The sequence below is a fragment of the Echeneis naucrates genome, chromosome 3 (assembly GCF_900963305.1).
Source record: "Echeneis naucrates chromosome 3, fEcheNa1.1, whole genome shotgun sequence".
Taxonomy (NCBI): Eukaryota; Metazoa; Chordata; class Actinopteri; order Carangiformes; family Echeneidae; genus Echeneis; species Echeneis naucrates.
Genome location: NC_042513.1, coordinates 2,271,108 through 2,285,613, shown reverse-complemented (window position 1 = coordinate 2,285,613; position 14,506 = coordinate 2,271,108). Strand labels below are relative to the sequence as shown.

The 14,506-nt window shown below is 39.5% G+C and overlaps 2 protein-coding genes across 4 annotated transcripts; one reads left to right on the top strand and one right to left on the bottom strand.

Annotated features, from left to right (window-relative positions):
- Window positions 1-1,094: 1,094 nt before the first annotated feature.
- Window positions 1,095-10,776, top strand: mthfsd (methenyltetrahydrofolate synthetase domain containing). 3 transcript variants are annotated; one of them, XM_029497852.1, is made up of 8 exons: window positions 1,095-1,231; window positions 1,351-1,454; window positions 2,099-2,212; window positions 2,526-2,639; window positions 2,766-2,856; window positions 3,912-4,024; window positions 4,343-4,468; window positions 6,264-10,776. In XM_029497852.1, the coding sequence occupies exons 1-8, from the start codon at window positions 1,204-1,206 to the stop codon at window positions 6,960-6,962; spliced, it is 1,389 nt and encodes a 462-aa protein (XP_029353712.1). In that variant the 5' UTR covers window positions 1,095-1,203; the 3' UTR covers window positions 6,963-10,776. The 3 variants fall into 3 exon arrangements, with proteins under 3 accessions (XP_029353712.1, XP_029353713.1, XP_029353714.1); XM_029497853.1 differs by lacking the exon at window positions 2,099-2,212 and adding an exon at window positions 1,921-2,034; XM_029497854.1 differs by lacking the exon at window positions 2,099-2,212.
- foxf1 (forkhead box F1) lies at window positions 9,505-14,181 on the bottom strand. The gene is made up of 2 exons (XM_029497855.1): window positions 12,888-14,181; window positions 9,505-11,493 (listed from the first exon to the last, which is right to left on the bottom strand). Exons 1-2 carry the CDS (start codon window positions 13,864-13,866, stop codon window positions 11,330-11,332), a joined length of 1,143 nt encoding a protein of 380 aa, XP_029353715.1. The 5' UTR covers window positions 13,867-14,181; the 3' UTR covers window positions 9,505-11,329.
- Between the last annotated feature and the right edge of the window lie 325 nt (window positions 14,182-14,506).

Here is a 14,506-nt window from a genome sequence, read left to right as displayed (position 1 = left end):
ATGTTCTTATAAGCAAGTTGCTAAACCTGATAATGGGGCATTTCATCCCAAACATACCCAGAGAACAATGGTGCCAGGATAAAAGAAAGGGAGATTATTCACATAAATATGTGTCATGAAATACACATTTAATGAAAAGACTTTCGTCGAAACGCTTAAAAGTAAAAAGAAAAATCATACATTTTCTGAATTATTTGCTTGTAATTCTTCTGTCTCCTGTACCTCCAGAAAATCAGGGAATGGCGCTTCTCTCTGCCAAGAGGAACCGGTAGGTAGAGCTCGCCATCTAGTGTCAGAATCACACTTTCACACTTTCAGGTAGTGATGTGATCATGCACCACCAGAAACCACAAACTACTGAACCAAGTAGGTTCATCGTGAAGCATTTACATCACTGGAGACTGCCACAAAAAACAGTGGATAAAATAAACTGAAATTCAAACGCCATTCTAGTAAAAAAACAAAAACAAAAACAAAAACACCCACTGACTTGTGAGCTACCAGGGGAGAAGGTAGCTCTGCCCTGGCCTGATTTTAGTCCCATTGCCATAGCGACGATCAACTGCATAATCTTCCTTAAGAGGCATTTGCTGTAATTGGGACCATAATTTTAAAAAGATCACATTCGTACGAAGAAAATTTTAATCCAGAGATCGAGCCGATGAACTTGTGAAGAAACAGTTATCCGAGTAAATAAATCAACCCGAAGAAGACGAAAGGCCAAATTCCCATAGACTTCAATACACTCGGACTCCTTTTTTCAGACAGTGTATAATCCCTTTAAATCAACTGTTCAAAGTCTAAATTGGAGGATTAGAAATTGTGACGTTGAAGTCATGCGACTATGTTATTTTTCCTTCGCAAAACACCAAAACATTTCTTCGCTTTTGTGCCGACTCTATCAGGCTGATCCGCAAAAATAATCTTTTTAGCACAGATATATAATTAATGAGTTAGTCAATGTAAAGTTCTACGAGGTTTTCTTTTAAATTCGCGGATTTTTACAGGTTTTTTCGTAATTATCACTTTGTGCCACTGGCGCCTTCGTGTTTTGTTAAAACTGGCCGCTCTGAGCCGCCGTAGAAATGATAAACATGACAAGCAGTTGTTATACAGTATTGTGTTACGGAGCTCACGTGTGTAACTTAATATCGTCAAGTGCTGAAGAATAGACTTAGTGAGCTTGTATTTAGAGACAGCACAATGGGACCTGATATAAAGATCAATCCCGGTAAGTTTGATCGCTCGAGTTTTCTGTTTTGTCGTGAAAACATGGCAGCATGTTTCGTAGGTGTGCAGACGTCGGTAACATTTAGCTAATAACGTTGCTTCGGTTTTTATCACCTCCAGGAGCGTCCAAATGGGATATTCGTCAGAAAGTTTGGGACTATATCGAAGAAAATAATCTGGCCAATTTCCCAAGGCCCGTTCATAACAGAATCCCAAATTTCAAGGTAAGTTGAACCAATTTATCCGAGGAAGGGCTTAAGTTTCAAATTGGCAACTAAAATCATGTGTATCTCGACGTGGAGCTAAAGTTAGCGTTGTTGAAAGCTCTTACTAATGCTGTGTGTATTACAGTATAAAAATATGATTAAAGAGACATTTGACACGGCTCCATACAAGAAATGCAGATTTATAGAATAGTAATAGGTTAAGGATTTTTATAGTGAAGCATATTGTGGACATTTGTTCATTACCAAGTACATGTTAAGGAAATAATAAACGAATGAGATCAGATGGTTGATACGTTTCTTCCACCTGACAGATTTTAAAAACTACATTTCATGTCCTCTGAAACTGTAAAAAAAATGTAAAATAACTAGATAATAGTTACATTAATGAAACAGGATGTAACTGTTTAATGGCTGTCCTGTCAGTGCATCTAAATATCCCTTTTACTGTGCACCTAATGGCCAGGGTGCAAATCAGGCATGTAACAGGCTTGCAGACCTGCAGGAGTTCAAGTCCAGCCAGACAGTCAAAGTAAACCCAGACAGACCTCAGCAGCAGGCACGCTTTCTCACTGTGGAAGTAAGTTAATGAGAGAAAAGAGAAAATATCTTCTGTCTATGTGCCCTCCTCTCCTTTCAAATAGGGTGCTTTCACAGCCTGTGCCAAGGTGTGTGAGCTGCAAGTGTTCACCCAGACAGCTGAGGTGAAGGTCGATCCTGACAAACCTTTGGAGGGTGCCCGGCTTGGAGTGCTCCAGGTAGCACTGCACTTAGGAAAGAAGGACAAAGAACTACTATGCCTGAGGCTGTACTGAAATAATTTCTTTACTCTGTCTTATCCATTTACATTTCCATCCAACATACCAGGGTCGAAATTTTAAACTGTTATAAAGTGTGTTTCACTGAAACATGTGTGCAGTTACTTATCAGGCACATTCTTCATATCTACTGTACTGAAAGTACTCGATTGTTTTCTCTAACTCTGACAAAAATTTTTCCCCAATCAAATAGTATCGGCAATCATGTTAAATAATTACAAACATCTTCTGTATAATTCTTTGATCTTTGCAGGCACAGAAAACCTTACTGGTCCCAACTCCTCGTCTTCGAACTGGTCTTTTCAATAAGATTGTTCCTCCCCAGGGAGCCAGCAAAGAACAGTTACGCATATGCTCTTCTTCTCAGGTGGGAGGATGGTCAATTAACATATTTCTATTTAAAGTCAGCAGTTCCTTATGACTCAAAAACAGATTTAACATGAATCTTTATATTAATTTACCTGCCTGTCTTCTGTCCTCTCCTGTCCGTCAGGGTGTGAAAGAATTCAGTGTGCCGGTTGGCCTGGATGCAAAGGTGAAGGTAGACCTGGTGGTGGTCGGCTCAGTGGCAGTGTCGGAGAAAGGTGACTGTCAGTTTGCATTTCCACCAACAATTCACCACCTCAGTGTATTTTATTCAAATGCTTAGAGTATAAACATATTGCCAATTTGCACTTCTAATGTTTTGGACACACTTTAAATTGGGACTGTATGCCAATTTATCTTGTCATATGTGAAACTTTATGGTGATTAATAGTTGTGGGTTCTTTAACTATACTGATTTATTTCAGTTTAGGAATTACTGATTACTGTTCCAATATGCAACAATACGTGCAGAGAAATTTGAAAATAACCCAAGATTTATAATTTACTACACAATTATTCTATCTTAAATATTTTATATTAAAAAGTTTATTGCAGTGCGGAAATTCACAGTTGACTCAGGGGAACGGTCTTATGAAAGAAAGTTCTGATTATTGAGGCAGCCTGTCTGGGACGTTTGATTTCGAACAGAAAGATAACAGGACAGAGGTGCATGATCAGATCCCTCCTGATCTTCTCCCCTCCATGTACATTGTCCCATAATTCACAATCCATTTTGATCCTCATTTTCAAAATTCCTGAGATAATTGGTACAGTGCTGCTGTGAATCTGACATATTTCCCACAACACATGCATCTCTTAGCCCAGTGGTTTCCCAATTGGATGAAGGGATGGCATTCATATTCCCTAAAGGAACTTAATATTTAGAAGTTAATGGATTGAAAGGAAACGCAGATTTAGTTAAAAGTTTAGTTCGTTCGTTGTGAGCTAAGCCGTTAATTTATTGGCTGCGCCAATCGGAAGTGTCTGTGTATGGGGGGGGGGGTCATCAACCAAAGGGGGGCCAGCAGAAGAAGTTTGCGAACCACTGTCGTGTACAATGCTGCATGGTTCTCATAAAGTTTGTTGCGCAGGGTTCATCCATATTGCCACCAGGTAATGTATGATTAAGTTGGATTTAATAAATTGAGACCATTCCTGCAGTTGTTGTGAGCATTTAAACTGGTGTGCAATAATTCTACACTGTTTTTAAATAAAAAAATGTCCTTCTTACTTGCTTTTGAAATATTTCCAAAACTTCTGCTTCCTCCTGTAGGTTTTCGGATCGGGAAAGGAGAGGGCTATGCTGACATGGAGTATGGCATGATGGCTTCAATGGGTGCTGTGAGCGAGTCCACGGTGGTGATCACTATTGTCCATGACTGCCAGGTTGGTATGATTAGATTCTACTAAATGAACAAATTAACTGTTTCACTATTTGTTTTTTCTGTTGTCAATCATGACTTATTGTTTTATTAAGGTTATGATATCTGAAATTTGACTAAAACTAACATTTGAAAGCCTGACAGACATTATAGCTATAAAAATGTTTAAAAAAAAAAAAAACCTTCTACTTTCACAGATTTGTGTAAGTTGCAAAAGAAACTAGGATTTGAATTAGTATTTCCCTTTCCCTTTCACAATTGTTTAAACATTTCTGGAAGATATGAAGTTCTTGTTTTTTGGCTAATTTATTTTTGCTTTCAGGTGGTGGATATTCCAGAGGAGCTAATAGAACATCATGACCTGACTGTGGACTACATCCTCACACCCACCAGAGTTATGAAAACCAATTGCCTGCTACCCAAGCCACAGGGAATCATCTGGACCAAGGTAAGTTTAAATATTCTGCATTTGCAGTGTTCGTGCTACAGTTAACTCAAACACAGTGACATTGATTTAAAAAGGCATAAATGTGACTAAAAAACTAAGTTGCCGTGAATGCAACATGATCCAAACATGTTGGTTTCCATTTCCTGCTCCCTTTATTTTACTTCATGATTGATTCAATAAAGGCATGAAATGCCCCCAAAAATAACAAACAATTGAGTGAACAAAGTGGAAAAATTGTAAGGTTTATCAGATTTCACTAATATATATATATATATATATATATATATATATATATATATGTCATATATAGTGTTCTTAAAATGGTGATCAGTCACAAAAATTTTAATTTGATCTAAATGGTTTTAAAATTAAAATGGTTTAAAATGGTTTTTTAAGGATGTATAACATACTGAATAAGTGTTTGCTATACATATAAAAAGGAGCACAGTAGTCCACCGTCAGGCAGAAACAGACTGCTGGAAAATAAGGGATTGGAAAATAACACAATAATGAATTAATGAAAAATGAAAAACAGCTAAATTTGATTTAGCTGCTCTAGTTTCAGAGTTCTGGCATCATGCTGAGTTACTGTCACACTCACATGGCAGATGAGTGAAAGGAATAATTTATTTGCTACTCATAATATTATAATATTATTGTCCATCCATAAATACCCTCCTAAATCTATGTGCTCAGGTTTGCATTAAACTGGAATCTTATTTAAACATTGCTTTTGTGGAACACTGTGCAAATGCATTTGGGTTATTTTTAACACAATATAACATTCACTATGATGTCATATATTATAATGATTAAAAAGATGTAGAGTCAAACAAAAGCAGTATTTTTCAACCAGTTTATAGTTTCATTAACCTTTTAGTCTAATTAAGAAATACACATCTTCATGACCCATTTATGAGATTGGTGAATGTATAAAGAGGGCTTGTACAGAAATGCTATTTCCTAAATCGTTGGCTCATTTCTGTAGAGATACTGCCCTCTAATGGGCTTATAAAGACATTACATCTCATTACAGGACTCCCATGTTCAATCTGTGTCTGTGTGTATTTAATTTCTCTGTATGAATTCATGTCAACTTTCACTTTTATGGTCAGTAGTTCTAAAAAAATTACAAAAGCCATCAAAACAAAAGAAACAACTGTACATTTTAAATCATACTTCATCATGTGTCACATAAATGAGTCTGGATCTTAAACTGTGTCTGATTTACTGGTACTGGCTGAGATATCATGTGGTTTTTCCACCTGATAATTTGTCTTTAATTAGACGTGAGGGATATTATTTTTATCATGTGGCGTTTGTGTGTAGCCTTTGGGTTTCCTTCACACACGCATGTAAGTAAACAGGACCCAGTTACCTCACAGACAGGAAGGCCATGTCTGATCATCAAAGGCTCCTCTGCCCAGCCAGCTTGGCTCTGTAGGGGCAGGGGAACGACAGGTCAAACAGGCCACTGTAAAAACAATAGCTCCGTATATCCTTTACAGGACTACTCAGCATCAAAGGCTGCCAAGGCACTTGAAGACCCAACAAATCAAGAGAAGTCTTTATTTTTAACTGCTTGGGAAATGAGATGCATTGTTGCTATGAAGACATTTATTAGTATAGCATGGGCTGTGCAGGTTGGAATAATACCATTTATTCAGCTTTCCTTTTGGTATTAATTCTACTCATCTGTAGATATGCTGTCTTGGCCCTCACCAGTGTCATTTGTTTATTTGTGACACCCCTTCCTTTTCAGTCTAACTGAGCCTGTCATGTTATGTGTATTTAGCTGGACACAGAAAAACTGGAAAAGATCCCAATCCTGAAGAAGTTGCGTGCTTTGGAGGAACAGCTTGGAAAGGATGTCACACTGGGTGTGCAGCCTGGGGCAGCACAACCTGGTCTGCCCAAACAGCAAGACAAACAGACACCGAGGCAGAGTACACAGCAGGATGCTGAGAGAGTATCCCCACAAGACTGCAAACAGGAGAAAAGACCAGAGAGAGAACAGAAAGCCAGACTGCGCCCAGCTAGAGTGAGAAAAGAAAGCAGAGGAGATGGCAGGGGGGGTGGAGAGGGAGAAATCAGTGAGAAAGGAAAGGGAAGAAGTGGAGGCAACTTGAAGGAGAAGGGCCCAGATGAACAGGAAAGTGAAGTCATGTCTCAGCGTAAGCTTCCTCCAACTGTGACCACTGTATACCTCGGGGGGATCCCTGCTGGGCTGCGTGTTAGTGAGCTGAAAACTGCCCTCAGGGAGAGGGAGGTGGCTCCAGTGAGGCTTACCTGGCAGGGAGCTCAACACAGGGCCTTCCTTGACTATAGCGACCCTCAGGGTGCAGAAAAGGCCCTGAAGGCTCTGCAGGGTCTCAGTCTGAATGGTCATAATCTGCTAGCCGAGCTGGCCAAGAGCCAACGGGGGGGCAAGAGGTCTGGACAGTCCAACAAGAGACTGAGAGCATCAGCAGCTCCAACATCTAAAACGGCATGATCAGATACTAAGGCGCTGAAAAGACTGACTAGCTCTAGAATTAGGCAACAGTACAGCAACCCTAAATGCCTTAAGCAGTCTAGTTGTTATTTTGGTTCCTATTTCTGGGCTTATAATAAGAAAACATCAATAATATAGGGTAGTAGAGTGTGAATGCTAATTAACATTATATATGCTGTTGTCAATAAGCAGCAGCAATACCGTAAAGTATCACTGCTGAATCAGAGCATCGCAGAGCATTTCACTACAAAAAGCATTTTGTTCATGAAACTAAATTATGCCAATACACCGATGTGCCTTGTTCTATTCGCATACACCATCTGGTGCATGTATCTCAAAATCCTTTGTCCATTGAAGCAGGGTTTTTTTTAGTAAAAATAAACAACTATATATTTTTTCCTCTTTAAATCCAAAGATGATTCATACAGCTTATTCTTTATGATTAAAAAAAAATCTTACTTTTCCCAAGGTCATGTCCTACTTCTCTGCTCAAACTGAGACTTTGGACCAAAGAAAAAATTCACTAGTTTTTGTTGCAGGTAGCACCAACACATACCTTTGCACAGTTTATCCAGCTGGGATAGTTGCTGGCCCCTGAAGCATAGAAATAAAATGGAAGTTTATTCTAACTTAACATTTATCTACCCATATTCAGAAAGATTTTCCATCTTTTCACCACTTCTTCAAATTCTTTTCAACCCTCAAACTATCTGTAATATTGTGGGCTTTTTGACAAAAACTACAATCAATCCTCAATATATTCAGTCTGCAGCTTCAACCTAATTTAAAAATGTAAAAATACATTCAAATTGTTAGAATTTAATTCTGATGAAGTTAAAATGAGCTTGAAAAGCTTTACCCGGGAACTTGGGTACTATCTAAAAAAAAAAAATAAATAAATAAAATAATCTATCATTATGCAGAGTGCAAGCATCTATTATGTATTATTTTATTTCACAAATTTGAAGGTTTATTGCCTTGTTGAAGCAGTTCTCTGCAATATTATTTTTTTGCAAGCTTTGGAAGTAGACATTGTGCATGACTTCAATCTATTTCTACCTTTACAGATAAAATGATTTGTTTATGGCATTTCTGGTTAGATCAGTAAGCCAGCATCAACATTTAATGATTAGGAGATGGCTGATTGTTAATCTTGACACATCTGTTTGTAAGACATCCTTCTCTGCTGAAGTGTTTGACAGTGTTTGTCTCAATCCTCTTTGTATTATTTAAACAACGAGCATTATCTTATTTGGTTTTGAGGCTTGTGGAATCAGTGTACTTTTGGAGACCTGACGGGAAAGTTGGAAAGTAAAAAATCCTGAACACAGACCATTGCTCTAATGAGACAGTGATTTAAAATCATATTTTGAACTTTCAAATCACCAGACCAATTGTGTAATTTTGATAAACCTTTCAGCCATGAAAGCCTCATTAAAAGTCAACTCCTAAGCTTTGAATAACTGTAAAAGAATCAACTTTAAGCAAACATCAAGAGGTTGATGCTTTCTTAATGACACTTGGCTTTGAGTGCAGCTCTTTTTGCATTAGTGATGTTGGTTTTAAGGCAGCAGCATGTTAATTTTGAAATGTTAAGATTATCACACATGGAAACCAGTTTTCCAACGGCCAATAACTTGCATCTTACACCTGTCTGCATGGACATTACCTGATAATGGGTTGCTTTTCTCTATTTGTAATGCCAGAGATGTGCCCTGATTTCTCCGAGTTTAATTTGATTGTGTTGAGACACAAACACGCAGCATGTCTGTCTGCACAGAGCAAGCCTCAGGCTTTTTATGGAGCTGTCAACCAGGCCTGGCAAGGGAACAGCTGTTGGAGCCCCATCTTGCTCGCTCTCTCTCTCTCAACCCTGCAATCGTGCTGAACCTTAGTGAATGTCATCAGTTTGTCAATGTGCTGTTCCACTGCTGTTGAGCATACAACCCATTTGCTAATTTTCCTGGAGTTCAGTCAGTGGTCAATGTTTCGAGGGTGGAAAGCTATACCAATAACAAAACACAGTATGTAACACCCTAATGCAAAGGCATACAGCATATCTCCACACAACCACATGAATTTACAAAATAAAATGAACAAGGCCAGCTTAGCTCATTTTCTAATTTGAATGAAGTGTGCATCAGTGGGATCTGAGTGAAATATTCTGACATTTAGAAAATGTACTACGTCCTTATATACTGTGTTTCATCGCTGAGTGTGCTTGTTTGTTTTTAACCCCATACACTTTTCTGAAGAAAAGGAATTCAGATCCTCAAAAACGTTTACATTAATGTGGATGGCAAAGCTATGATTTTTACAACTGGCATAATTAACAAACAATAAGCAACCATTTTAATAGCATTTAGGAAAATTGGCTCATGCCTTTTATTATATTTTTGAAAAATAGTACGTTGTATTTCCAAAATGTTCACTTATTCATTATTTGATTTGTTTAGATGTATTTTAGACATGCACCATTGTTGAAGGCTACATGTTGAGTTTAAGGTTTGAGAAGTAAAACATTTTGTTGACACAGAATAGCTTTTTTTTTTTTTTTCAAACCTATTAAACTCCCCACTTCTGCTCTGTATACATTGTTCGTTTAAATTTTCATTTGTTTAAAAACTCTACTTTGTGCAGATTTTCAAAATTTGCTATGTCCTCACCCCTGAGCTACTCATTAGAGGCGGTAAAGGATTGATTTAGATCAGCACAATTTATTGCACTACCACCAAGGTATTATGTGGATATATTGTTTTGACAAATACTTTTGATGAAAACAAGCCTACAAAAATCCGAACAATAGGATGGCTGTAGGTTTACCATAACTTTGTACTTTCTTCACATAGAAGGCATGTGGCAGTGAACTTTTCAAACCATTTATTTTAAATCTACATCAATTCATCAGTGTTTTGTGGAAAATCAGATTTAAACCAACAGCCATGGCCTGCTCCTGCTGCACTGATTGGTTAAACTGCTAGACGCTTCAGCGTGGTCTAAAGATTAATACACCACTCTGACTAGTAATTTTTGTTTTTTAGGGGTACTCCAATCGTGATGCTGTCTCGTGTGCCATGCTGTTTACATTTTTGGTTTTTGTTTTGCCAAAGTTGTAGATCAGACCCAGATGAAGTCAGTTTACCCACCTTTTAGATTTATTAATTACAAACTTATACATTTATGAAAAACCCTGCAGGATTATTGTAAATATTGTGGGGTTACTTTTTCTTTTTTTTTATTCCTCAGTTCTAAGGAATTTGCCCCACTGCCTTAAAATGCAGCTAATTCTGGTTTGGCTGTCTTGAAATTGACAGAGATTTTAAGTTGTGGTGACATATTTGTTTGCAGTACCCCCAACAAAAAACAAACCAAAAAAAAAAGAAAAAAAAAAAGAAAAACAATGCCAGAGATTAAATGTGTGTGAAAAAAATCAAAATATGTTTTGTTTTTGTGGATTTAGGTTTAACAGTCCAACAAATGATTTTTTGTAATATAGATCAGCCCTCACTGATGGACCCTCGCTAATTTTCCTAATAATACATAAGTATACAGTGCTGAAAGTAATATTCTACATTTATCTACCACAAACGACATAACAGTGCTTACAATATATCCTCAATTTTCATTTTAAAACAAATAATAAGCATTCTGACAAATATTGCCAATAAAGCATATACCTCCTTGGCCAATTCGCCTGAAATTAAAATATGCAGGCCTACAGAATAAATAAAAAATTGCGCTTATAGGCTATTCAAAAAGTGCCTTCATCATTTTACACAGTAGGCTATATACGGACCTACGGTATATGCGTAATGTCCATGGTTGTTCATTTCAAATTCAACACTGGTATGCACGTCCAAATAAAGCCTCAGTCTAATTTGTCAAAGAAAAGAAAAATTAAAAAGATGAAGAAAAATAGTGTGCTTTTTTTTTTGTTGTTTTTTTTTTTTTTTTAAACATTGGCTTACTTTAACATGAAGAATAAACATAGGTGTGAAGTGGTAGTCATCCGCTCTGCAGGACTAAGTACCAAACAGCAGCAGGGTTTCATATACGCCCAGTCTTGCCCCGCTGGTCGATGTTGATGGCATGAAAAAAAAGTTTTTATTATTATATATTATTATTGTGTGGTTACTTTGTGGTTATTATTTATTTCTGGGGGTGGGGACTGTCTCCGTATGTCTTTGTCGTGGTGTGAAACAGTACAGAAAAAAAGTAGTCCGGTCTACTTGAAGCAGTGAGAAAGTCTCCAGGACACATACAGGGCTTCATGCCTCTCAGTGGTTATTTACTCGTTTGTTCGCTCTTCAGTTCGGCTCCAGTCTGTCAACACCGTCTTCTCGGGCTCTGGATTGTCCGTGAAAGCATCACATGACGCAGGGCTTGATGTCCTGGTAGGAGACCTGTTGGTGGTGGTAGTAGGAGCCGCTGCTCGGTGAGTGCATCGCTGAGGATGTCATGGCGTTGAACGAGAAGACGAATTCCTTCCGGTCACACATGCTGGGAGACTGGGAATGGTACCGAGGAATACCTACAGAGAGGAGGTCAACACCATCAGGAGCTGGAGCATCGCAGGCAGGTTTAATGAGGAAATTAGGTATCGTTTTAGTTGCTCAGATAGTTGTTGAAAGTCAAAGAAAGAATAAAAAAAAAATAGAATTGTTTTTATTTAATATTTTAAGCTTTAGCCTGAGTGTCAGGCTTAATTCGTGTCAACCAAAATTCTCTCAGCGCCTATGAAAAAGAATTATAATAGTAGAATGTATAATAATAATAACAATAATAATATTATCATCATCATAATAATGTTGCGGCCTGGTTTAATGCTAGACTCCAAATCTATCAAATTAATAGAGTATAGCCTCTATCTAAAGAGCTGTCATGGTTATTTTAGTTGTATTTTAACATCAAATTTACATTTGATTTATAAACGGGCCATTTGAGCTTTAAAATGTCTCATAATCAAATCAAAACATATTTATTTGTATAGCGCCAAATCATAACAAAGTTACATCAAGGCACTTTACACAGAGAGCAGGTCTAGACCAAACTCTTTATAAATTTATTTAAAGAGACCCAACAGATCCCCCGATGAGCGAGCACTTGGTGACAGTGGCAAGGAAGAACTTCCTTTAAGAGGCAGAAACCTCGAGCAGAACCAGGCTCAGGGGGGGCGGCCATCTGCCTGACTTAAATAAGTGTGTCTGTTTCGCATAGACTTGAAATCTATTTCTGAAGCATGATTAAGATGTTCTGTGGGGAGGCGGCCTGCAGGGCTAATTGACAGTGGCCCTCTCGCACGCCAGTCCCGAAGGATCGAGGGCCTCCGGCAAAGCAGACCGGACCAAACCGCGCCTGATTCTCCTACCCGGAGACTGGCACAGCTTTGAACCACCCCGACTGACGCCTGGTGGCTCAAAGGGCTGCTCCTGATGCTTGACTTTTACTTCTGTTTTTTTTTTTTTTTGTTGTTTGTTTTGTTTTGTTGTTGTTGTTGTTGTTGTTTTTTTTAGTTATTTTTGGACTGAAACGTTCTATTTAAATTGGAGCAGGATAGCGACGAATATATGGCAATTTTCTTGGGGGAAAATTAGTTGTTACCTCTAGATGCTTCAGTTTCTTTAATGGTTTTAATTTGAACTCGCCTTCCCTTTGTTACAGCCGAGATAAGACTTGATTCAGTGACAGCAAAACTCTGGGACTGCTCACTGTTTTCGCTGTTGGTAACAGATCTCGCGTATCTATAAACCACCCTTTTATAAAATATGAAATATTCAATTAGGAAATCTCAAAGGCGAATTTAATTATTTGTCATAATTGCGAAATAAATATCTCTGCTTCACATTTTCCCCCTTAATCCCTCACACGAGTTTCCTTTAAAAAGTGTTAAGTTAAGTGTTCAGAAAGTAACTGCGTTGATCTTACCTTGTAAATCTGTGGTACTGTGGCCGTTCTGATGCAGATACGGCTGGTCTAGAGAGTGTGTGGGCAGGCTGGGCTGCAGCGGGTTGGCCCCCGGATTACAGGGAGAGAGAGGCTGCTGCTTAATGTAGGAAGCCCCGTTATTCAGCGAGGCCGTGGGAGCCGGAGCCCAGGCCGAGGCTGAGCTGGAGTAGACGGGGTGAGGATCCATGACTCCCCCGCTGGTGAGCAGAGGGGAGGCGGAATTGTCGTGATGAGGATAGTCACTCCCAGTGGATCCTGTACAACTTCCCATGTAGGAATGTCCACTGTTGGTCGACAAGTGTGACATGGAGTGCCCGGACAGACCCATCCCCTCCATATTACCTGCCAAGTGTCCATTCATCATCCCAATCCCACTTTCCAGAGACAAGCTGTTGGGCGGACAAGACAGGCCCCCGCCGCTCCCCTGGAAGTTGTAGGACTCTGGGATGTGGTTGAATCCCAGGCCGTTCATCATGCTGTACATCGGCTTGAGCGCCTGACACTTACGCCTAAAGCCCCGAGGTCTCCTTCTGAAGGAACCTTCCTCGAACATAAACTCACTAGCCGGGTCGATAGTCCAGTAGTGGCCCTTCCCCGGCCGGCCGAGGCCCTTGGGCAGCTTGATGAAGCACTCATTCAGAGACAAGTTGTGACGCACGGAGTTCTTCCATCCCTGGTAGGAGCCCCTGAAAAACGGGAAGCGGCTCTGCAGAAACTGGTAGATTTCACTGAGAGTCAGGCGCTTAGTGGGAGAGCTCTGGATGGCCATGACTATTAAAGCGATATATGAATAAGGGGGTTTCTCTGGTCGACGAATCCCCGCGTTTGTCTTTTTGGTTTTGGTGGTAGAGGAGGCGGTTTCCATCACCGCCGTTTGTCCGTGCGACTTCTCCGGAGCAGACATCGGGCTGCTCTGGGCAGGAGTCTGCGCTGGGGGCTGCTGGACCTCTGCCGTCATTAGTTGAATGTAGTCTTCGAGACGGTAAACAAAAATAATTGGTTTCCACCTTTTCGCCTACAAGCACTTCAAAGTGGGATTCTAATTCACTGACATAAAGAGCCAAGGGGAAGAAAGTACGTGGACACACTTAACGCGCAAGCCAGAAGCGAGACAGTCTTCTTAACGCTGCTCTTCTTCCCTTTTGGTTCAGTCCCGTAGCAGTCAGTCTGAGGCCGGATCGCCTTGAACTCAGCGTCCGAAATGGGATAAGGAGCAGAACAGAAGCCGCTTTCCACTTCACTTGGTGTGTTGTCGTGCGTCCGAAGACCTCACTTTTTACTTATCTGTTGCCATCAGCGCATTGGAAGCTGGATGTCTTGGCCATCCTAACGTTGGGACCCGCCCAGTTCCCTCCTACTCCAGTGGTGGGCTGCGAGCTTGCACATCTGTGTGCCTTCACTTTTCAGGAAAATGTGTTTTTCCCTTCCCTGCATTTAAATAGGAATATATTTAGATATATATCCCGCATTGCCAGTAGCAACTGATATCTGCATACTCTGCAATGCTGAATTAGGAAATTCAAATGGATTAAATATATTACATTATCTTACAGTAACTACATTGGTCAGGGGCCTTTTTTTTGTTCTCAAATATTCCA